Source organism: Patagioenas fasciata, chromosome Z (assembly GCF_037038585.1).
Source record: "Patagioenas fasciata isolate bPatFas1 chromosome Z, bPatFas1.hap1, whole genome shotgun sequence".
Taxonomy (NCBI): domain Eukaryota; kingdom Metazoa; phylum Chordata; class Aves; order Columbiformes; family Columbidae; genus Patagioenas; species Patagioenas fasciata.
In genome coordinates this window covers 50,180,365-50,205,202 of record NC_092560.1, presented here as the reverse complement: position 1 = coordinate 50,205,202, position 24,838 = coordinate 50,180,365, and the positions used below count along the sequence as shown (strand labels likewise).

The following is a 24,838-nucleotide window of genomic DNA, read 5'->3' as shown; positions in this document are numbered from 1 at the left end:
GGACCCGCCTCTGCCCCGGCCCAGCGCCACTCCCGCGCAGGCCAACCCGCCGCTTCCGCCCGCCCCGCCCGGCGGGCACAGCTGCCTGTGCAGCGCGGCCCCCGCGGGCACCCTGCGCCCCGCCGCCCGCCCCGCCGCTCGCCGACCTTCAGGTGCAGCTTCTGGAGGAGGCGGGAGAGCAGCCGCGGGAATCGGCCCGAGTCCACGGCGTTCAGCAGCGACACGGCCCGGCGGATGCTGCGCGGAAAGAGAGGAGGCGGTCAGGGGGACACAGGCCCCGCCGCGCCCCGGCACCGCGGCCAGGCACTGCCCGGCCCTGTGGCGGCGGGAGCGCGGGCGGGAGCGGCGCTGCCGCCGGAGCATCAGGTACCTGTCAGTCTCCGGCACGACCGGCGCCGCCATAGCTGCTGCTGCGGCCCCGCCCCCCGACGGCAGCCCAGCGAGGCCAAGCGCCGCCGCTCCGCCCCGTCACGGCACGGCCGGAGCTCCGCTCCCCCACACGCTGTCTCGGTGTAGGTGCATATACCTGCGGCGGCCTTCGGGGCTTGGGGAAAAATTTAATGAAATATAACAAAGGTAAGTGTAGAGTCTTGCATCTGTGCAAGAACAACCCCAGGTTCCAGTATATAAGTTGGGGAACAACCTGTTGGAAAGCAGTGTAGGGGAAGGGGACCTGGGGGTCCTGGTGGACAGCAGGATAACCGTGAGCCAGCACTGTGCCCTTGTGGCCAAGAAGGCCAATGGCATCCTGGGGTGTATTAGAAGGGGGTGGTTAGTAAGTCGAGAGAGGTTCTCCTTCCCCTCTACTCTGCCCTGGTGAGACCACACCTGGAACATTGTGTCCAGTTCTGGGCCCCTCAGTTCAAGAAGGACAGGGAACTGCTGGAGCGCAGAGCCACAAAGATGATGGAGTGGAGCATCTGCCTTATGAGGAAAGGCTGAAGGAGCTGGGTCTCTTTAGCTTGGAGGAGACTAAGGGGTGACCTCATCTAATGTTTACAGATATGTAAAGGGTGAGTGTCAGGAGGACGGACCCAGGCTCTTCTCAGTGACAACCAATGATAGGACAAGGGCCAATGGGTATAAACTGGAACACAGGAGTTTCCATTTAAATTTGGGAAGAATCTTCTTCATGGTGAGGGTGACAGAGCACTGGAACAGGCTGCCCAGGGGGGTTGTGGAGTTTCCTCTGGAGACATTCAAAACCTGCCTGGACACATTCCTGTGTAACCTTATGTGGGTGTTCCTGCTCCAGCAGGGGGATTGGACTGGATGATCTTTCGAGGTCCCTTCCAATCCCTGACATTCTGTGATTCTGTGTGATTCTGTGATTGGGCGAAGCGGTGAGAAGCAGCCTGTCAGCGCCTCCCGCACGGGTTTGCAGCCCCCCACCGCCATTGGAAAGCTCAGGCTTGAGATCTGTGTATTTAAAAGTTTTAAAGAGTTGCGAGTGCCCAGTAGAAGGTGCCAGAGGCCCATGTTTCACCCTCTGTTGCGTGCTGTCCATGCTCACATGTGTATCACACAGGTGAAGTGCAGAGGGTGTGAGACCCCTTGCCCTGTCCAGGCCCCGCAGACCCGTCCTGTCCTCTGTGGTCAGCTCCAAACCGCGGAGCACAGAAATAATTGTTCCTGGGCCACAAACTCGTAACGGAGTTGTCGCGCCTTTGCTAGTACAGCAGATTATCCCAGAGGCCATGGAACTAACTGCTGCTAGCCGTGTTCCCAGCTTCCCCAAATAACCTGTTTCCAGGTGACAACCCCAAAATCTCCCCTGTCCCACGCTGATTAACCCTCCTGCGTGAGGTGCGGAACACACCGTGTTGTGCCTCGGGTGACATGCGAGCTGCTTGGCAAACAACATGCACAAAAGCATTAACATCTGAGCTCACATGGAAGCAGCACTGGACTGGGAATTTCTACTCCATGGATATTACCTTGCATGGTGTCATGTCTGTGAGACCCTTAGTTTCCATCAGATCTGGCTGAAAATGAAAAACGGCCCAACAGACGATGGGACAAGCAAAGAGAGGAACAGGCAACATGCCTCTGTAAGTCTTTCTTTTCTAGGAAGCCAAAAAAGAATACTCATAAGACTTCTGAATGCAGCTGTCAAAGTTTATAAGATGTGGCCCAAAGGGTCAGGTGTATGGTAATATATTATGGTAGGGTCAAGAGGCAGGTGGGAAAAGGCTGGGATTTTTTTGAGGTACTGTAAAGAAATGTTCTATAAACATATATGCTGAAATCTTGCGGCTGTTGAAGTGAGGGGTATTTAGTCATTAACTTCAATAGAGCCAGGAAATTCGAAAATATAATGTCATTTAAATAGATTTGGCCTTAAGAACCAACTTCAGGAAAAAAAAGAGTGACAAACCTGGCCATACTCCAATGGGAATTTCAAAGCAGAGAATTGCTGGCTGAGACTTTAACAACATTTGTACTATACCTCCTACCAGAAGTTGGACCCACCATTGCTGAATGCACATCGCTGTTATGAAAGGCAGCTACGTTTTTGAAGCTGTTTTGCTGAGGTGAAGTATGATTACATTTGACTATTTCATCTGTTTTTCTGTACTCTTATAAAACATGAAAAGTCCATACTCTTGCAAGAAATTTATTAAGCTGGAAAAGAAAAATTAGTATTTTACTCCACATTGAACTAACGTAACTTCATGTTCTAGGAAATCTCCCCTGAGAGCAGAATTTTATACAGATTGTTCATTCGAAATGAGCAGGGGCGACTGGAAGTCCAGACAATTGCTTACATATTTTAAAATAAGTTCCAGGTGATATAGGAATTGCATGTGCCACTCAGGTTTGCTGCCAGTTCTCTGGTTTTATAATCATATGGACCTATTTTAAAGTATTTTCTTTCACACTTTGCTGCATCAAATGAATAGTCAAAACAATGAACATTAAAAACCCAGCTGGGTAGGATCCTGAGAAACCTCCTCTGGCTGGACATGCTTCACACAGAAAGTTTGAGTTTGAGGCCTCTGGAGGCTTCTTCCACCGTTCCATGTTCAAAGCTTCACTGAAGAAAGACAGGAAAGAGAGCACCTGACTGGAAATAATAAATAATGAAGCTAAGCTGACAAGATCTTGTCAAGTACACCGTTAAATAATTTTTCTTTCCTAATACCTTTTCTCATGCTAAAAAAAGAATTATAAAAATAAGAATTCTCATGCATACATCCATTCATTTATTATTGTTTAGTACTTGTATCCATGATCCATTTTTCCAAATGTGAATATTAGCTTTTTTTCACTGAGCTAATATTACACAATTTAATGCATTTTATCAGTTGTCTTAACTACCCCTCTAGTTAAGACATATTTCGAGTCAAATTGTTACCAATATTTTGACTCAAAAAATTCCAGTTAGACATGCAAATGGATGTTGTATGGGCTTTTGGATTAATCTGCTCACATCCCATGACATCTTATGCATCAGTGACTGAGACTGTAGAGCATTTAGCTGCTAATGAAAGTTAGGAATCTTACTAAATATTATATATTCTGTTCCTTCACAAAGACCAAACAGTTCTTCATGTTATTTGATTATGATCTGTGTTACAGACTTTTCTCATCACCCTGTCCTTCAGTAAGAATTAATTTAGACTCTGTTTTTTAAAATACTTCTGTGGTTGTCAGGTGAAACATTGTATAAAGCATGAAAAGGATGTAAAGGTAGGAATTACGGAATACTTTTTGCACAAGGTTAGTAAAGCACTTTAATAAACTGCATGAGAAAGTTGAATAATCTCTTTCATTAGAGGTTTTAAAGCACAAAGATAAATACCTAATGAAAAATGGGTAGTGAATGTGTAGAACGTGAGCAAAGCTTATACAGTATTGAGAACTACAGGCTCTCAAGATCCTACCAGGACTTGATTTCTTTGAGTGTATTATTTTCTGTTTTTTCTCAGTCCCTTTTGATCTGCTTTTTATTCCATAGCCTCTTACTTGCAATGCCATTCTGTCTACACTCAAGCTTTCCCCTATTTCTGTCATCTTCATGTCTTGTTTTTGCTTACTTCTGAAGGAACACACAAAAGAACTTGTTGAACTCCTCCAAGATCTGATTTGTACAATATCCCTGACACTATTTATTGACTAAATAATTGTTGTACAACTCAATGAAAATAAAGCAATAATGTTTCACATAAATTTTCACTTGCAATTGCTTAAGCAATTGAAGTTAGAAAACTATAAATTTGTGTGGCAGGGATTGAATTGTGCCTTTGATTTAGTATTAAATAGCTAGACTTTTGAAATCTGTTGAAGAAATACTTCTTTTTTGTAAAGCGTGTTCTAAGTGTTTCAGTTAAAATCTACCAGAAATAAATACTCCTCTGTTGCTACCTGTGACATCATTGTGAAACAACCCAAGGATCTTTCCATGTCATTATTTGCCTTTCAATGAATGAGTGATCTCATTAAAATCACCAGGACTCTTTGGATTCTGCTCAGAAGGAGTAAGGGCAGGGGACTACGAATAACAGCAGGGGAGCCTATTGGTTCTGTATAGTGTTTTATTGTTTGCTGGTTTTGTGCTTATATGGCAACATTTACTATTACATCTAGTGATGTGAAAGCAGTCAGATTATTGGGGTAACTTCACGATGGAAATCAGGGCTGCATAGTGTACCCCTTTAATCAAAGGTACTTGTGAGCATACAGGAGATTCAACTGTGGACCACAGGTCTTAATTTATTCCATTATAGTACAAGCAGATGTGATCCTATAAGGAACCACCATTCATGCACTTGCACCTGAGGGGAGGCAATGGAGAGAAGATGTGTTGCCCTCTGCAAATGATAGGACAGGTAATCTTTCCATAGTTCGTGCCAAGATTGCAAATTAGGGTTAATGAAATGCAACTATCATGTTCTGACTAATGTTCAACGTTGCATTTAGCTCAGACTCGATATATTTTGAAACGTGCATAGTTTGTTTTAAAATTTTGTAAGAATGCAAACAATGTATTGAAGAATCTACAATCAGTTTTGCCATCAGTAGCTAAGAAATTCAGTAGAGCTGCAGCAACTGTAATGCTTTTGGTGCAAGTATTTATCTAAGGCATCTTTAAATATTCATCCCGAAAGTATCAGTCTATACTTCTTTAGTCAAGCTCTTCTGGTTTCCCCACTTAAGTGAATAAAATCTGTATTCTACTCTGGTGTGAATGTATATAGAGAAAGTTCAGTTGTGCTCTTATAGAAGGTGTTCAAAGGATCATGAAAATTGCCTGATAAAGAGTTCAAAGTGGTTTTGTTTGATTGATTTTAAATGCATTTCTGTGTTTGTATGAATCACAGACACTGGTAAATATTAACTGCAGAGTTCTTACCTCAACAAATGCTGGCACATGCTAGTGTAAGTTCAATAAAAGTATGGACTTATTTTTCTCTAAATGATGCAGTGGGATTGCATGGCACCTTACCATATACAGAAGTTTGTTTTAAGCCAGGAAGAACAGTTCAGTGGTCTGAGGTTGTGATTGAAATACCTAGGCTTTCTGGAACCACAGATGTGACTTCTCCCAGGGCTGACCGTCCATCAATTTTAAAGCACTGTATGTAAACTGAATACCATTCAGTTTACTGCACTTAGCTAACGTTAGGTCTCCATGTGGACAGGAATCCTGTAGCAATTTTCATACAAAATTTGGGAGGTTGCTTTGGGAAAAAGTCTCCATTTTCTGCCTGTCGTTTTACAGTGCTCTAGTCTATTTTATTCCTAATCTGTGTTTCAGAGGTGCTATGTTATATATGTAACTGCAGATTAGTAATCATGGAGCCTTCACATAAAAGGATTTATAAAAATAATTATTAAGTTTTCATTGTGGAAGGATTTGCAAACACTGAGCAAGTGCACAGTTAGCATAATTCTGCCCATTTATTAGCATAGAAACAAAAGCAGACACGGAAGCAGTGGCCTTGGTACAGCTGGCTGGCTAATAAGCCTCATGCCCCAGGACAGCTTTGGCCTGACACCTTATTCAAAACTCCCATCTCCTAACTCACCTGATAAACCTTTGGGTGTTCTTTGTCTTTAGCACACCTTTCATCTTTAAAGTCATAGTATTTGTGGCCTCTTCTGAGACACATGATAATAAAACTGTTAATATTTCCTTTAAGTTGGCTGTTGCTTTAGGAGCAGCTGTAAGCATCCAATGCAATATGCAAGGACAGCTGTTGTGTTCTTTTCCTCAGAGCTGTGACAACTTCTGATATTGAGAAGTATAGACGAATTGTCTTTAGTGGCTAACTTCCTGGCTTAATGTCTAATGGAGTACAATGAAGGCAAACAAGAAGATTCTGTGCTTTGTGTTCTGGGTTTTCAAGTTTGTAAATGGCAGGAGATGCACAGTGGAGTCTTTGAAATTAAAAGGATCCCAGTAAGACAATTCCCAAGTGCACAGGAGGTTAGTAGAGACAGAACCAGCTTTACCTTTACAAAACTCATACAGGAGCACGTTATTCATTTCTATGAGCTTGACTTCTTTGTAGTAATAACATCTAAGAAAGCAGAGGGTGAATATCTCCTTCCAGATGGACTGCAAGCAAGGGAAATACGGTGGAAGTCACAAAGAATCCAAATGAAACAAACTGGATCGATTTTTAGGCAAGAGACTGAGAGATGGTATCTTAGCTGGGCTGTAGTTTAATATGTACCTGTGTTTCCATGTCTCCTTAAGCCACAGTTGGATCACTGGTAGCCATGAGCAAAGAAGCCATGTTGACAAAGAAAACACAGGTAAAGTAAGTTGACAGTGTCAGAAACTGTTTAACTTGCACAATCAGGGGATGGGAGTTTGAGGAAGGGAGAGAGAGGAGGACCAACAGACATTATGGAACGTTCATTGATCTGCTTCTCTTTATATTAAACATTAGCTTTCTAAAGCAAACTTATTCCATAGGGAAAAACATTGTTTAGACTGACATAAGGTATAAAGATGATCTAGTGTCATCTGTAGAGGGGCCAATTTCATAAGAGTCTAAGAAATGTTCTCTGCCTTTTCTGCTAACGAATTTTATTTAAAACCACAACATCATGCAATGGAGCAGTATGTAATTGCCTAAAAATACCCATCAGATATGTGCACTCTGTTGTTATTTTTATATACGTCTCTACTACTAAGTTTCATAATCAGTATAAACATAGGTTTGACACTGGTCATTTTCTTTCTTCCTCCCCCCTCTCCATGTACAACTGCCCTAATAGGGATTATATTTGTGGTCTGTCAGCTGCTCATTTGGAACTGGGGGAAAAGTTGGCAGGATCATTGCAACAATAAAGAGCAATTTTCAAGCCACAGCAGAACTGCATCTGCAACATCGTCTTATTTCATTTTCCTTTTCTTGGCTCTCACTTTTGTTTTTTTCAGGTTCTGTGTTGTATTTTCAATGTTGCACTAAGTGCATTCATGATGGAATTCTCTTACACTTTGCATTTAGCTATGATTGTGACAGATGCACAGTCCATGTTAAAAACTACAGAGTAACACCAATTGATACAATCCTGTTGTTATAAGATTTACACCAATCTGGGTTTAATCACATTACTCAAAAAATTTAACATGTGGCCTTATCACAGGAATCCACTTGAGAAACTATTTGGGTTTTTGCCTTTAAGTGGAAAGAAAGTGAAGCTAATTGAAACCTGTCCAATTCAGATCTCGAGGCTGTTCCAAAGGAAGGCTGCCATCTTCCTGTCCATGTAAATCAACTTTATCTTCTTGAAGGTCTGCTTATTCAATCAAGTCCAGATTGAGTCTGTGGCATACCTAGAACAAGAAGCCAATCCCTGGGTACATTGGTAGGATTTCCACCTCCTTTTAGAAATACAGCTCAGAGGTGACGTAGGCTGTTTGGATGCCCAGCACAAGTCAAAGAATACTTTGCAACCAGTGAGGCAGATGAGAGAACAACACCAGACTGACTGCTGAATGGAGGGTGTTTTAACCACTGTAGAAAATATTCCTACGAAGGTTTTTGGTACTGGGTGTTTTTATGCTACAAGCTTAAGTACTGAGGTGTCATTAGTGGAGAGGAGCAGCAAGCCTTTCTGAGTTATCAGGTCAGAAGGATACTGTAGTGTTAAGGCATTCTTGGGATCTGTTCCAGGAAGTTTCTTCTTCTGGGAGACATCTCTGCCTTGAAGCAGGAGGTTTTTGTCCACAGAGAATGACCTCTTGTAGAGGAAAAAAGTGATACCACATTCAAAGTTGGGAGAGTCTCCTCAAAAACAAACGCTAGACCCAGGGAGCCATTACTCCAATAACAGCACACTCCTGGAGATCAGCTGTGGCAACCTGCAGCCTTCCCCACTTCAAGACCCAGAGGATCTCTCACTCCTCAAAAAGGGTATAAGTGCCCATCACACTCCTGAGAACACCTGCCTCATAAGAAGACTGGGTATAAGCTACAGTATTTCAAATCTGTCGTGTCTTTCATTAAGAGGAAACTCCTGGAACTGAAGGGACTTCTCTGTCCAGAGGCTAAAATACCCAATCTGTTTACCTCTAGCTATGTAATTAATGACTGATCAAGGTTGAGTGCACCATGTGCTATAAAAAGAAAAAAAAAGCTGACTGAACATGTTGGTTTCAGTCTTGTAGCCTGGGCAGCAAGAAAGAATTGCAGAGTTGTTTCCACTCTTCCGTGTTTTATATAGAGAGGGACATGAAACGTGGTGACCTAGTTTCAAAGAACAGTGTTATCTCAAATTACTCCTGCCTCATCTGTACAAGACATGAATGCATCAGAGGAAAAGACACTTGGACAAGCATTCACAAAAGAAAGAGCTGTGTCACACATCTGAGTAAATGAACAAGCAGGGAAATGAGCAAGAAAAAAACTCATTACAAGTAATGTGGTTTGGCTTCCCAGAGTAAGAAAATTGTCATGCCGCAGCATCTCAGACACCTTCGGTTTTAGAAAGTCAAGATTTAGAGAGGACCAGATGCCTCAGTACAGCTTGCAAGGATGAGGAAGAATGAAATACATACTTTTATTTAATGGGGAAGGTTAAAGTCTGCTAGGTAGGCAGCAATAAAGAAGCACAAGCACCACTGCCAGGCACTTCACTAGAAACAATTCATAAAGACAAGATTTACTTCAATAAAATGCAAAGAAAGAAGAACTTTGCTCATGCGCAAAAGCTATCTGAACAAAATCAGTCAGGGACAGAAAATGGAAACACACTGATCACATTCCCATCTTCAGTCTCAGTTGTGTCATAAACCCATTTTCTATTGCAGCGACATTGTGGTCCACATTTGTTTGAATTGCATTTGGGGCAAGGATAGAAGCAACCCAGGCAGTTCTTTTCCAGACAATCACACAAATCGATGTTATTACAGAGCAGCCTGCCATCTTTGTCATACTTCTTTGTAGTTCTGCGAAAAAGAAGAAAAAGTGATTCTCAGAGAATGCTTTAACATTTTTGAAGACTAATACCAAACAAATGTGGAAAGCATCTGTTCAGGAACACATATTTCCTCTTTAACAACCTCACAGCATAATGAAATATCAGCATTACATCCTAATTGCAACAGCCACTGTTATTAAAAATGAAGGTATACCAAAGAAGTAAATCAAAATTCTCTTAAGTCACACAGAAAAGAATTTGTTTTCCCTGCACAGCTCTTATGTGTAATAAGAAATCTCTCTGCAAAATATTAATGCTTTTATTTATTTCATTTGCATTTAGTAAACAGCATACTAGACTTTTATTTTTAAAGTAAAATATGTAATAAATTAGCACATCTTACTTGGGATTATAAAAAAAAGCTTGTTTCATCTGTGACATGAATGCTTTCTTTTTCAGCTTTCTGGTTTCAGGATTGAAGTCAGCTACCTGAGGTCCTGGATTTTGAAAGGCTAAGCATTTTAATTGTTTATCAAGTTGTTGCTATAAAAAAATAGCAGAAAGTTTATAATTAGTACAATTGGAATAATACTTATTAGCTTCCAGGTGTCCCCACTGGCTTCCAAATGACATTAAAGTTAGTATTCTTGATAAATTAAACCACACAGATAGGAAAACGATGGAAAACGCAACTTAAATTAAGAGCACATTGTATAAAATGGTTGCTTGTCTAACTGTTGAGTATTCCTTTGACCAACTGTGCATCCTGACAGGAGGGGGAACAACAGTGACACTGATTACATGACTATGGTACAGTGGCACAGAGTCTGAAAGTTGTCTTGTGGGAGGCAGAATCATGTAATATTTTCTTCACCTTTATCCATAATGTAAAAACAAGTACTTTGAATATAAGCATCTCAGCTGGATTCACCCTTATCTTCACTGTTCACTCAGATACCTAGAACCCATCTTTGTTCAAACAATCTGAGGGCAAGAGAATGTCTGGAGGAGCAACTAGTGCAGGAAGGAAGCATTTGCACAAGTAAAGAGTATGAAAGAATCACTGACAAAATAAAGCAGCTAAACTGAGCACAGTTTTGAGAAGTAAGAGGGAGAATTTTCTTGCCTATTTTATGGAATTATTTGCAATTAGCTAAAACTGCTGAATAGTTTTCAAGGTTAAAGCTTCAGCTCTGTGTATTGCCATTCCACGTAGCCCATGTGTGTTGACAATCATGCCTAATGCCAATGTAAACATACATGGGCATTGTGTCAAACAACTTCTCTTCAGATGACTGTGCACAGTGAAAATGCACTTGTTATTCATTATGCAAAGGCACAAATGTACATACAAATTCATCTTTTCTACTCATAGGTAAATGGACCTGACTCACCACCCTTCAGTTTCCCTGGGGCTGTAATTTCTTTCAGAGTCCAAAGTGATTTTTCACAAACAAGTGAGTGCCTTCATTGCTTCTTGTGGGGAAAACAGTGGCAGTTCAGTCTAATCTGCTGATACAGTGATTTAGAAATATCCATGTACTTGAGTACACTTAGGTACAAGGTGGTTAATGCTGTGCCTCTTCAGTTGCATCCTCCTGAAAACCTACAGGGCAATCTCATGTATCTATATTATTAAGATGTTTCTGCTTTTGAGTCTGGGGTAGATTTTCAGTGCAGAAATATGCTTCAGCATCATCACTGTCTGTGATCATAAATTACGCAATTTCAAGTTGGAAACAAACAATAAGCTACAGAGATAGTTCTCTCTCTAAGGCTACTCTCCTATTTCCCTACTTCCTATTTCACTTGACCTCATAAGTGCTCTTAGCCCTCTAAATCACTGCACTGCAAACTTGACTCATTTCAGTGTTGTTATTATTGATATTCCCTATTGAGTCCAGCTTTTTATTTTTGTAATTATGGAAGAAATTGAAGGCAAGTGTAAGTATCTTGATAATAAAATGGTACTGGAGAAGTCATACCGTGTTTTTTTGTGTTACTGAGCAGTCCTTAGGAGGAGAGAAATTTCCTTCTGCAGATGTTTCCTGGGCAGAATTGCTTTTCTTGGTGTTTTCTTCCATATCATAGCTCATGTTGCCACTCTTGTGAAATACATACGTACATATGTGTTAGACATATACAAAAGTGTGAGATCCACAGAATTTTAAGTGAAGGTTTTAAGGTGAGCAGGCGATACCATAATAGGCTTTTCTGTATTCCGAACCAACAGCAAATGCAGAACAAAATGTGGCTTAGCATCAACCTCAATGTTAAAAATGTGTTAATATAACTAACACATGCAAAAGCTGTTTCACCAAAGCCGCTCTTATTACTCGTTAAGCAACTCTCAGAAAATCTCAAGTGTTTGAATAACACAGAGATCGAAAGAAAGGCTGTCAACTCTGCATCTGTTACTGGCACAGCTTCACCGCATCGTCACTTTTCATGTAAAAGTGAGAAGCGGCGTTCCCACAGAGCAGGCAAGAGCAGCCGGCGATGTGCAGGGCAGATGGAGACAACAGCAGGCAGGAGCAGTCATTTCGCTTACCACCAGGTGACACCCTTGTCCGAGCTGCGGTTCGTTTCTGCACGGCTCCAAAAAAAAAGCGGCCACGGGGAGCAGCGAGTGGGGTTCTGGAGGAGCAGGAGGGACCTGGGAGTGTTCTTTGACGTTATTCGTGGACACCCCAAGCGTGTGTCAGAACTGTGACCATAGCAACTCGGCTGTTTCCTGCAGTCACAATTTCCCTCCTGAGGTCTTCAAACAATGGACTAAGAGAAAACTTCCTGGCTTTTAAATCTCAGTCCTTAGCTTTGCGAAAGATTTTGTGTACAAATAGAATGCATAGCTTTTAGGTTTAATAGGAAAAAAGCGCACCTCTCACTCAGCTAACAAAGCACCCAGGGAGGACTGTGGGTTCTGTGAGTCTGTCCTACAAATGGCATCCATCACCTCACCTTGTCACACAGGAACGGTGGTGGCAGCCATTCAGGATGGATGTTAGCTACTTCTTCTTAGTTAAAACTTTTGATGCAATACATACAGTTCCAGTGTCTCAGACTTTTACCCCAAACACCATCAGAAATATCTAAGGTTTTTTGGAGTTGCTCCAACCCTTCCCCAGGTGCCACCCAGTCCCTCCCATTGCTTCTGAAATGTAGTGCTGTGGTCTCTGCCAGGTTACCTGCACTTTAGGATTGTTGCCCAAACCCTGTCCCAGAGAAGATCTTCCTTTCCTGACTGCCAAAGGGCCAGCACCTCTGCGAGAAGCAGGAGAGCTGTCCAGGCCCTTAGTTCCCTCTGTTGCGGACCCTCTGTTGTGGACCCTCTCTGCGGGGCAACAATCAAAGTGAGAATAGCAATGAGAAGGAAGAGACCTTGGAGTAACAGGAGGGGACGCTTTTTTGAGAGGTGAAAACAGCCTGTTTCAGAAGGGCTTTCCCTTTCTCCGCTTCAGTGACCTGAAGAGCGACTAAGATGGTGACACTGTTAACAATGTGATGCTCTGCAGCAACGGTCTTAGTCCTGACACTTGAGCATCTTTTTAGAATTAGAAAAGGAAAGCTATCACCAGGCAATTAATATTTGCTCTATGGAGGAGCCTGCTTTCCTACTGGAAATTTGCTCAGGCACTACAACTAAAACAAGAATGAAGGCCACAGCTCCAGAGAAATTGAGTATTGTTCTTAATTTTCACTAAATTTGGACTCCCAATGAGGATTTATTTCCTACATCTCCTCTTGTGTCCAGCTGTACATCTAGCATTGTTAAAGCACTTTATGAGTATGCATGACAATCATCTGTTCCTGCTGTATTACAGTGTGCAGGGTTCAGGAGTAGAACAGCCAACAGCAGCTACCAGCATAGGCATGCAGAATTCCCACGTGTCCTGTGGTAGTGTAAATATTTGAGTTCTTTGGAAAGTAAGTTCTAGCAGTTATCTGGAGCCAAGTACCCAAAATAAAAAGACACTTTTGAAGAATCAGCACAAAAGGAAAAAGCATCTTGTTCCAAACATGTTTCAAATGCCTTTGCACCTTGATGAAAATGTCCTGCACAGAAAATGTAGAACTTTCTGTCTCCATGTACATTGTAAAGACAAAGTTTTAAATTTTAATCTCCAGGAAAGATACTCAAAAATGAGGCAGTTTGCAAGATTCAGAAATGTGTGAGCCTCACAGGACTGAATATCCTCTATAGCATGTTCGAAAGGGGGCTAGCGGAATGAAGGAGACTGTGGGGCTCAGACATTCACTCTCAAGTCTGCAGAACCTAATTATCCAAAGGAAAGTATTCCTGGCCCTGACACAGAGTTTTTTCATCTAATGGTTTTGGTCTGGCTGTAGTGATAATGCAGGGGCAATGCACTGAACCCTAGTCTCTTCCACAAAAATTTCAGCTCTGGGGACAACCATCAATTGCACACTTCTGCCATCAATATCTGTGTTCTCCCACAGCTTTTAAAAACAGCAGGAACTTCCTGGAGGTGATAATCCACATCTCAACATCCCATGCCAGAGCATATAGCTGAAAACAGGCAATTTCAGCTCAAACTCTTGGCACAGCTGACAAGGATAAAAGCAGATTAAGGGAGGAAGAAAATCAGAGGCTGAGTTATATTAAAAGAGGCTTGGTCTTATCCAAGAGACAGATGTTTCTGCTCAGAAAACAGTTTCAGAAGATGTTGGGATTTGGAAGGACTGCATTTGTTTATGATTTTCATAGGAGAAATATTTTCCTGTATCTGCACTTTCAAGAATTTAATATTCCTATTTATGATCCTTGCAGACTGCACTGCTAAATATTTCAGCTGGTGTGAAATGTGGTGACCCGCATTCCAGATACTCGAGGATGCTTGATCTCAGCACCCTGAAGCTAGTATCTCTGCAGGGCTTGCCAGAGTGAAGGCATGTTGTTTTCAAGTTGTATTTGTTCATGCCATTGGAGACTTTCTGGCTGAGATCTGTTATGTGTGTTCACCACCTTTGCCAGGGCAAGACAAAATGCTGTCTGTATGGCTTTAATCCTCTTATGCCCACATGGATTAGACTGACCCATTGCAATAGTCACATCTTCCTTAGCTCTGAAGAGATGTCTGGGCTCAGAAACCAGCAGTCAGATTTGTGGCACATTCACATATTCATCTTGAAATCACTATAGGACATCTGGTGCCAGCCAAGCTAAGAATAAGTTAATCTTCCTCATGATCAGCTATGGACTGAGCTGTAAAGATGTGGAAAGGCCACTTACCAACTAGTCTGTGCCTTCTCTTATAGCCCCAGATTAGCATGTGTGGTCACAAGGTGGCCTTGAAGCCACCTGGGAAACACAGACCAGATAAAGAAATAGGTCTCATCTCTTGTAATTCAGCTTTTTTCCCAGAAAACTGATGAGAGAGCAATGGCCAATTCTGTGATAGGAGTCTGGAGGAGCCAGTCTTGCCCTCTCCCAGTAGAATAAAACAAATTTCATGAGTTTTCACTCCCAAATCAAGAGCCTTTCTGTTGTATCTGGAAGTGAGGGAACGCGTAGCTAAACTGTGAGAAATAATTATGAAAATCATGTGCATCTTCTAGTTGTCATGCAATAGGCAGAAGAGGTCTGCCAGACTTACCTTCTGAAAACCTGCAGTTCTGAAGTGGGTATATTCAGCTCAAAGTAATCAGTAAGTGAGAAAGGAGGTTCTCCAGAATTTTAAATTGCACTTACCGAAGGAAGGGTCTGGCACAGCATGAGTTTACTGCTGCACAATTCCTCTGATAGTGGAAGTATGACATCAGTCCCGAAGTGACTGAAACAGAAGACAAATAATCAAAATAATGCTCCTCAGAGAAGCAGGCTGAGGATCGTGCCAGGTAACTGTCTTAAAGGACCTCACACTTCCTGTCTTTATTATGGCTGTTATATAGCGCATAGCACAAAGACTGGAAATAGAGAAATGATATGAACTGGGATGAGAGTCCTCATTTACTACTTGCATCTTTTGTATGTTCAGAGAGCAAATATATTTCTTAGAGCTTTTTTTTCTTAAAGGTGAGTAAACAAAAAAACCCCCTAGTAACTACTCTAGTAAATACTCTAGTAAATACTGCATTTTTTTTAAAAAAATGATTTTTTTTTTTTTTTTTTTAGGACATGGACATAGGAATGTTTTACCACTTCAGACAAAACATTCTCGATTCTGTTTACCATCTCCAATAGCCAAAATTCATCAAATAAATATGCTTCCCAACAGCTGAAGTGACAATGCATCCTCACAGTTCAGCTTGCTGCCTTTCAGGATTGTTTGTTGCATTAGTGAAGACAACGCAGTCTCTTCCTGATACCTCTAGATGCTGTTTGCCAGCGTGCTGCAATCATTTATGGCTTTCATTACTCTTTCCTAGAACACAACTAAATCCTAAAAAACATCCAAAACTGTCAAGTCTTATAAATTCTCCTGTTGTGCTTAGACAAATATCTTCATCAGCCATATCCATCAATTCTCTCAGGTATTTCACAACCCAGCCTGAGAGCAAGTAAATTTATTATTTACCATGCTATTTTATTTCCCTTTAAACACTTCCAAGACCAAAAGCTGATGTAACATCCTAGCAGCAGACCTTAGCTAGATTATTTAAATACTGCTATACATACCTTCATTTTGTTCCACAGACTGTTTTCCTTGTCGTGAAAAATAAACCAGAAATCCCCTAAGGGGGAGGAGGGGGGAAATCACAGTCTCCAAGGTACTCATACAACAGTAAGACACAAATTAAAACCTACAACATGTTTTATTCTCCTGCATTTTTCCACTATTCTTCTAATTTCTCCACATTATACACAATGGAGAAACTAGGAATTATTAGCTCTATAAACACAAAAATTATAATTAAACCACCTTATGCTTAATATCACCTTTTCTTCCATTTTGCTAATACTTACACAGGTGTATCAGCACTTTTTCTGAGTTCGTTCATGAATTATGATATTTGCTTATCATCACATATGTGATAAAGTGCAGCCTGCAATCTAGTCAGAATGGTTATTACTGAGTGGGTGTTAGGCTGAAAGTGAGGATATACATGTAGGTTGAAGTTTTAGGTGACATTTAGAGAGATTGATCCTGGTGCAGAAACTCCTAACGGTTCCTAAAGGGACAAGTCTTCCCCACCATGAGCATGTGAGCTTAAATATGCCTCAGGAGATATGATACAAAAGTCCCTACTACTGGAGGGAGGGAGAAAGAAAAGGAGATAAATGGTTACAGATTCATTAAATTTCTTTTAATTGTCATGGCAGTAACCCAATGTCGAGCTGATTGCTCCCTGTATGCTTCAGTGCACTCTGTGGCACAGTGTGCTCAGTAGCACCCTGCAGTCAGTACAAACAGGGCAGATGAAGAGAAAAAAAAAAAAAAATGCATTTTTCTGTGTCAAAAATTGGTCTGTAACGTTCTTCTCCCACTAAAAAATAGTTTCTTGGGGCTCTATGATTTTGTCGTTAAAACATTAACACAGAGTGAGGTCTTAGTGGTGTTCCTCCGATTTTATAATTCGTATCTCCCTCGTCCTCCTCCTCCATTTTTTTCTAAACTGTCAGGTTTACCAGGTGTTTTTGTTTCTTCTGCTCCCTGGATGTTCAAACCATCAGCAGTCGGGGTCGGAAGGGAGCTGACAGGGGGGCAACACATGAAAGGCAGGGAGATAACGTTAGTGGCTGAGACGGCAAGGAGAAGAGGTTGTGAAAGGCTTGTTTGAGGCACAAGGACAGAACAAAACATACTCCTTCATCCTCCCTGCCGCCCAGCCCGGCACTCGGGCTGCTGACAGGCCACCTCCTGGCTCATGTAGCGCCGCGCCCTCCGCACAGGCAAAGGAGCGGCAGCAGCAGCCGCTTGCTCCTGCCCGCCGCTTTGTTACCACTCCCGAAGCCTGAATGTGGCAGCATCATTTTCTTGACCGGCTTCAGGGGGGCTGCCTCGGCAGCAGGGCTGGGTCCCACCTCCCCACACCCTCCGGCGCTCGGTGCTGCCGCCGGAACTGGGCGTCCCACAGGCGGGGTCGCGGGGTTCCTCCTCCAGTTACGGGCGACTGCTCGCCTCCCTACCCCCACACCTGCCGTCCTCGCTGTTCCTCCCTCCCTGTCGCATATAGGTTACAATGATATTCCCTCTTCAAGCGCCATGTGCCTGTGTGTACCGGCTTGTCCGGGCGCTGGCAGGTGCACGGAGCTCCGCGGGCGGGGGCTGAGGGCTTCAGCCGCTTCTGGTCGGCTGCAGGAGGCCGAGCTGGCAGCTCCTCTGGGGAAGCCTCATGGAGAAAGGGCAGAGATGCCAGTCGAGCAGAGGAGTGAGGGGGGAAAATGAAAAAGCCACGAAGTGAGAAACACCAGTGCAAGCACCAAGGTCGGTGGGGAGGTGTTTCAGAGAGGCCCCCGCAGCCCTGGGGAACACCACGGTGGAGCAGGTGGATGTTCCCTGGAGGAACATGGGGGTGGCACCCCATGCTGGGGCAGTTTGAGCAGCAGAGAGGAGCAGTTATGGACTGACCTCGGCTCCCATTCCTCCTTCCCGCTGGGCTAGAGGGGACGAGGTGGAAGAGGTTGGAGTGAAGATGAGCCTGGGAAAGAGGGAGGGTGGGGAGAAGGTGGTGGTTTAAGTTTTGGGTTTGTTTCTCACTGTCCGAGTCTATTTAAATTGGAAGTAAATAAAATTAATTTCCCAAAGTCAAGTCCTTTTTGCCATCAATGTTCACACCTTGTCCACCCAGGCCCCAAAACAGGATACTTTCCCCTCACCTGCCTGGGAGGCTCCTCAGGGTACCAGGGAGGAAAGGAGGCATGGGCAGAGTGGGGCAGCAGGGCAGCTGTGCCAGGAGCTGCAGAGGACTGGTGGGCTGGTGCTCTTGGACTTTGACTTAAACAGCTCTGAAGTCCCTCTTCCTACTGGGAACAGCTTGGCTTGCAGTGATGGAGAAACAGGCAAGGAGAGTGTATGGCAGCAAGGGGATAAAGCAGTGACACAGGATTTCTTAGTGCCAGCCCTGGCATTTGGAGAAAAGCTGGAAGCTATGTACTGTGAGGCAGCTGGTGCTGGCAGCTGCAATGGGGACTATGGGACTGTATTGATCAGAACTGTCAGGGTTTAGGCAGTGGGGGCTGCTGGTGGGACAGGAACTGCCCTGTGTCCTAACAGCTGTGTCCAGCCAGCTCAGAAATTGAAAAAAAAAAACAGACCATCACACCCCAAAATTGCAGCTCAACAGTGTAACACATAGCATCCCTGCTCAAACATATTTAATAAAGAGCAGTAGGGGGACAGGAGAAAACAAAAGAAACAAACTGGAGGAGACACATGGAAGACGTTGTGGACTCAGCTGGAGATGCTTGATGCCAGAGGAAGGACAGCTCCAAGGCAGCTGAGACCTGTGGGCAACTTATGCCAGGGCACGGACACTGCTGAGGAACAGCAGATGACCAGTGCTTGGATAGGGGCACAACTGAGGGGCTAACAGCCTTATTCTGGCTGAACAGCACAGAACCCAAAAGAATACAACATAATCCTTCAAAATACAGAATCACAGAATGTTAGGGATTGGAAGGGACCTCGAAAGATCATCCAGTCCAATCCCCCTGCTGGAGCAGGAACACCCAGATAAGGTTACACAGGAATGTGTCCAGGTATGTTTTGAATGTCTCCAGAAAAGGAGTCTCCACAGCCTCTCTGGGCAGCCTGTTCCAGTGCTCTGTCACCCTCAAAGTAAAGAGGTTTCTCCTCATATTCAGGTGGAACCTTATATGCTTCAGCCTGTGCCTGTTGCCCCTCATCCTATTGTTTAGCCCCACTGAAAACAATCTGGTCCCATTCTCTTGACATCCACCCTAGAGAAAATTTCTAAACATTGATAAGATGCCCTCTCAACCTTCTCCAGACTGAACAGACTCAGCTGTCTCAGTCTTTCTTCATAGGAAAGGTGCTCTAGGCCCCTAGTCATCTTCGTCTCTCACCACTGGACTCCCTCCAGTTATTCCTTATCCCTCTTAAACTGTGGAGCCCAGAACCAGACACAGTACTTCAGATGCAGCCTCACCAGTAGAGGGGGAGGAGAACCTCCCTTGACCTGCTGGCCACACTCTTCCTAATGCACCCCAGGATACTGCTGGCCTTCTTGGCCACAAGGGCACATTGTTGGCTCATGGTCAACCTGTTGCTGACCAGAACTCCCAAGTCCTTCTCCACAATGCTGCTTTCCAGCAGGTCATCCCCTGACCTGTACTGGTGTCTGGGGTTATTCCTCCCCAGGTGCAGGACCCACACTTACCCTTGTTGAATTTCATCAGGTTCTTCTCTGCCCGGTCCTCCAGTCTGTCTGGATCTTGCTGAGTGGCAGCACAGACTTCTGGTGTGTCAGCCTTTCCTCCCAGTTTGGTATCATCAGCAAACTTGGTGAGGGTGCACTCAGTCTGTTCATCCAGGTCGTTGATTAACAGACTGAACAGGACTGGACCCTGTACTGACCCCTGGGGAACCCCACTGACTACAGGCTCCCAACCAGACCCTGCGCTGTTGATCACAACCCTCTGAGCTCTGCCATCCAGCCAGTTCATGATCCATCTCATCATGCATTCATCCAGTCCACACTTACTGAGCTTGCCTATGAAAAGGTTGTGAGAGATGATGTCAAAAGCCTTGCTGAAGTCAAGATAGAAAAACATCCACTGCTCTTCCCTTGTCTACCCAGCCAGTCATACCATCATAGAAGGCTATCAGGTTGGTCAAACATGATTTCCCTTTCGTGAACCCTTGCTGACTACTCCTGATAACCTTCTTTTCCTCCACGTGCCTGGGGATGACATCCAGAATGAGCTGTTCCATCACTTTCCAGGGATGGAGGTGAGGCTGCCTGGCCTATAGTTTCCTGGGTCATCCTTCTTGCCCTTTTTGAAGACTGGAGTGACATCGACTTTCCTCCAGTCCTGAGGCACCTCTCCTGTTCTCCAAGACCTTTCGAAGATGATGGAGAGCGGCTTTGCAATAACATCTGCCAACTCAGGTTGATCATCTGCCAATACCTCAGGTTGAGTTTCTTTGGGGAAAGAAGGGCAAGCAATATGCTCAAGAGGAGCCTGAACCTCTCCCTCTTAACCATGTTCTCCACATTCCCAATGGATTTTCCCTTGCTCTTTCAGCTTCCTTCATTTGCTTTCTTATCCTGTCTCCTCTTTGGACCACTGGTTTTCTCACCTCTTTTCATCTTCCCTTCCCAGCTATTCTGGACTAAACTTCCCATAACATTTTACCCCTAAGCCCAGTAGGTCCAAACCATTTCCTTCCAACCATGGGCGACCACTCCACCTCTTCCTGAGGTCCTAATTCTCTCTCATTCCTTCCACTGCACATTGTCTTCCCAATCCTTGCCATCTCCCCTTAGTCTCCTGCCCTGTCACACATGTATGCTGTAAAAACAGAACGAGTGTAACATTTTGACTTCTACACTACTAGGGCAGAGAGCAGGACCTAAGGCAAAAGGTCTTTTCACATCATATCTACTTCTTTTTTCCCCTTCAGGGTCTGCTAAATGCATCCTGTCTGTCAATGACACACTTCCTGTCACTGGAAATTGCTTCATACACACACGTCTGCACAATTACATGCCCCATTACACATACACAGTGTATGTAAGTACTGTAAAAGCTCATTTCCTAAACCCCCATCCATGTCCTCATACGAACTTTCAATGAACTTCCTTTCACCACAACTCCATTCACAATAAAGCAGCTTTCCCACCTGCCCTGGATTCCTCCCATAGACGTCTCCTTCCTTTGCTGCATCTCCCAGCTGTCACTCTCCAAACTTCTGTGTCCAACTTGTACTCAACAGCACAAAGAGCTGCCACTGTACCGCTGTCAATGTGACATGCCACCAAGTGCAAAAGTGTGGACTGGAAGCAAGAGAAATTCAGATCTGCTCCTACTCAGGCAGCCTGCCTAGCAATCACCTTCACTGTCTGCCTCTGCCATGAAAACTGTGCTGCTATTCTGCAATACAGAATATCAGCAAAGAGACACACATCAACTAGCAGCTGTAATTTGAAAATAACTTCATATTTTAAAATGTTTTAGCAATTGTTTACATATTGGCATTTCTAATTAAGATTTTTGTTGAGTAGAAAGAAGAAAAAGATAACAAAATAATAATAAGGAAGAGTGGTTACTTATGGTTGGAAGTAAATGGTTTGGACCTACTGGGCTTAGGTGTTAAATGTCATTACAGGAGTTTAGTCCATAAATCCTTCAACAATGACTTTCTTGAGCTTTGCTTAGCCTATCCAATGAGGCACGCAGAGACAATGATTAACTAGTGGGAGTCACAGGAAATGCTCATGAAAAACCCCTCTAACTCATCACAGCCTCAATGACTTCAACTGCTTTCTGAAGCAACTTGATCAAGACTGTCAAGAAGGCACACAATTTTTTTGGCACTACCCTTCACTGGATCAAATGCTAAAGAGGTCAAATGATTCCACCACAAACCTGGCTGCACCAGTTGGTAATTCCCATACACTGAAGGGATCCTCAAATAGTTTCAAAATAGTCAGAAATTTTCTTTGCAGCCACAGGAAACAGAGGGGAGTCATTGCAGTCAATAGGGCAGTGCTTTACTTAAATGTGTTTAGAGGGTGCCAGTGAAAATTCTTTGTATTAACAAGTCTGGGTTTTATTCATTGTCTCCTCACAGTGCAGTACTCTAAATTCTTGGGGTTTCTGTATTCCCACATAACTTTGTTGACCTGAGCACCAGTGCAGTACTTTTTGGTCATAATACTCTTACCCCACATACAAATAAATTGCATGGACTGCTGATCCCATACTTCTTCAACTACAAGCTAATACAGTTTGCTAATACTAATGGACTGAATTCTGTCTGTCACTTCCAAAATGCTTCATAAGCAAGACAATTAACCCTATGTCTACCTCAGCAAGCAGCTCAGTGGAGTAAGAATGGAAACACTTGGTGATGTTGTAAGGGGATTAGTTTAGACTAGTTGCATTCTAGTGACATGGACAAAATGATCATCAGATGGTGGTGTCTATCCGTTGCACAACAGGAGCTCAACATCTCCTAGATAAACTTAATCCAAAAATGTAGTGGCAGAGCCCCCCCCCCCGCCCCGGGGGGATGGGGTTGGCCAGCCTGGCTGAGAGGTGAAGCCAGAGACAAAAGAAACTAAAGGAGCACCATTAGAAGGTAATAATGAGCGAGCAATCGCCGGACACATGCGTGCAGAGCGCGAGGACAGTACATGCACCTATCATGTTATTGTATGACACGAGTTACAACCAATCACGTTGTAAGGCGCGTGGACAGGGCAGCTTTGCTATAAAGCCAGCCCGGTCCGACAATAAAGCGAACTCTGTGAACATCATATTGGTGTGTCAGGTTCCGTGGCTCGCATGGAAAAAGCAACGTTTTGGTGACCTCGACGTGATACTTCGTATCGAAGCAAGATCGCCGGAAGTGAAGACGCGAGGACGCCACCTGATGGGCGACACCAGCCCAGCGCTTTAGAATAGCGGAAAATAGGCCTACGGGGAAGCAGGTAGCATGGGAAACACGGCATCCGTGGAAGGAAAAATAATAATGAAAAGTATTCTGCAGCTGGCTGCACGAACAGGAAGGTATTTTGAAAAAGACGCGTTAAAGCGTCTGCTCCGATTCGCCCTGCGTAAGGGGTGTGTCCGTTCGACGGACGAATTTTTTTCTCCCGGTACATGGGAGGACATAGGGACCGAACTATGGGAAGCGGTCACACGAGGGAGCCGCGAGGCTTGCGACCTCGCCGGACCCTGGCGGGAGGTCAGGCAGCTAATGCAGGAAGTCTCAGAGGAGCCGGAGCTGTGTGCCGTCCCCTCGGAGCCGCCCGCCGCGAGCTGCCCCCCCTCCGAGAACTCCGAAAAATCAGCAGCGCTGGTATGTCCCGTATCAGATCTGGGGTTCTGGGCCGGAGAGCAAATTATACCCTCTGCACCCGTTGAGCCATTGCCTGGCTCCGACGACGAATGGCAGCAACCAGCAAGTTTCAACAAGCCAGGACAAGTTAATCCAGCCGACGTGCCCTTGCCAGAGGACCCGATGGAACACCGCGGAATCGCCCTGCCTTCCAGGAGGAGAGCCACGTGCGGAGCCTGAAGGACTTACTGAGACGGCAGGAGAGCCAGATGCAAGAAGTTCTAGAAGCTATGAAACGACTAGATGGCGGTAACAGTAAAACTTCGCGGTTAATAGCATATAAAAAGGCGTCAGATGCAATTAAGGACGGGCTGGAGGCAATTGGCAGGGAATGTGAAAAACGGGGAAAACAGGAAAGGGAGGAGTGGAATTAGACCTCACTCCCGAGGAGCTCCGTATCAAAAGGGAGCGAATACAAAAATGGGCTAGACAATGTGTTGAACATGGGATGTGGTCTGTAAGAGAAGCAGATGAATATTTGAGAGCGCGATATGGAAAAGGGTTGGAGACTGGGTTAGCAGATCCGTTTGCAAATATGCGTCGACTTACTGATCCACAGGGAAACACAAGGGAATTGCATAGCAGTGATAGTAATGATAATTTGGGTGCTGCCCCTGTGCATCAGGGTAGACATATTCCTCGAGATCATTCTTATAATGCAGGGCAACGTTGGCAAGGGGTAATCAGAGATGCAACCATTGAAGGGATCATGTTACCTGGTAGTATTACAGCAATGCCAGTGCACATAGATAACAAAGGACAAAGGCAGTGGTCGCCCTTTGATTGGAAAACAGTTAAGCAAGTGCAGTTATGCAATATGGTATGGATAATAAGCACGTGATGCAGCTAATCAATTCATTTTTCAAGGAGCAAGTACTACAACAGATATTATGGCATTGATGGAGTTATTGCTTCCTTCAACGGGGTATTTGCTGTTCTTGGACAAGTGGCAGGGGAAGGTGGAATTGGCAGTATTAGAAAATGTTCGTTAACCAGCTGATGATCCATTGCGGTTAGCTAGCATGGACCAGTTACTGGGTCGTGGGCAATATGCGGATGGTGCCACTCAGGCTGCACTTCATCCAAGGATTTTGCAGCAAACGCAAGGGCTTGCTCTGGCGGCAGTGAAAGAATTGCCAAATAGAGGCAACCCTGTGCCACCCTATTCTACAATGAAGTGGGATCCTGGGGAACCATATATGAAGTTTGTGGACAGTTTAAAAGAAGCTATAGATGCTTCTCCTAACTTGACTCCAGAGGCAAAAGCTGCTGTGGGGAAAGATTTGGCTATGATGAATGCAAACACCCAATGCCAACAGACATTATCCGGTTTGGGAAAAACTGCTTCTTTAGCAGAGATGGTGGAAGCTTGCACACGGGTACCGATTATGCAACAGGAGGTAGAAAAAGCAAAAATACATGCTCAAGCCCACACTGCAGCCTTGGCTGCAGCACTTAAGCCT

The 24,838-nt window shown here is 44.1% G+C and overlaps 2 protein-coding genes and 1 long non-coding RNA gene across 7 annotated transcripts in view; 1 reads left to right on the top strand and 2 right to left on the bottom strand.

The window, feature by feature from the left end:
• The window catches only part of COMMD10 (COMM domain containing 10), a 130,099-nt gene extending 129,642 nt beyond the window's left edge, over positions 1 to 457 (bottom strand). For all 4 annotated transcript variants that reach the window (XR_011736441.1, XM_071802126.1, XM_065861120.2 and 1 more), the window contains exons 1-2: positions 371 to 457; positions 147 to 237 (exon numbers count right to left, since the gene is read on the bottom strand). Coding sequence is in view for 3 of the 4 variants with exons in the window: in XM_071802126.1 (XP_071658227.1) it covers positions 147 to 237; positions 371 to 402 (123 nt within the window). In the remaining variant the exon portion in view is untranslated. The remainder of the gene's footprint in view (positions 1 to 146; positions 238 to 370) is intronic.
• LOC139826408 (uncharacterized) lies at positions 152 to 16,246 on the top strand. Its single transcript, XR_011736442.1, has 3 exons — positions 152 to 2,534; positions 10,757 to 10,838; positions 15,518 to 16,246. It is a non-coding gene; the product is annotated as an uncharacterized lncRNA (long non-coding RNA).
• On the bottom strand, positions 7,716 to 19,772 carry ARL14EPL (ARF like GTPase 14 effector protein like). 2 transcript variants are annotated; one of them, XM_071802127.1, is made up of 5 exons: positions 19,687 to 19,772; positions 15,095 to 15,176; positions 11,367 to 11,486; positions 9,785 to 9,924; positions 7,716 to 9,409 (listed from the first exon to the last, which is right to left on the bottom strand). In XM_071802127.1, exons 2-5 carry the CDS (start codon positions 15,116 to 15,118, stop codon positions 9,187 to 9,189), a joined length of 507 nt encoding a protein of 168 aa, XP_071658228.1. In that variant the 5' UTR covers positions 15,119 to 15,176; positions 19,687 to 19,772; the 3' UTR covers positions 7,716 to 9,186. The 2 variants fall into 2 exon arrangements, with proteins under 2 accessions (XP_071658228.1, XP_065717778.1); XM_065861706.2 differs by lacking the exons at positions 15,095 to 15,176; positions 19,687 to 19,772 and adding an exon at positions 11,933 to 12,439.
• Positions 19,773 to 24,838: the final 5,066 nt, after the last annotated feature.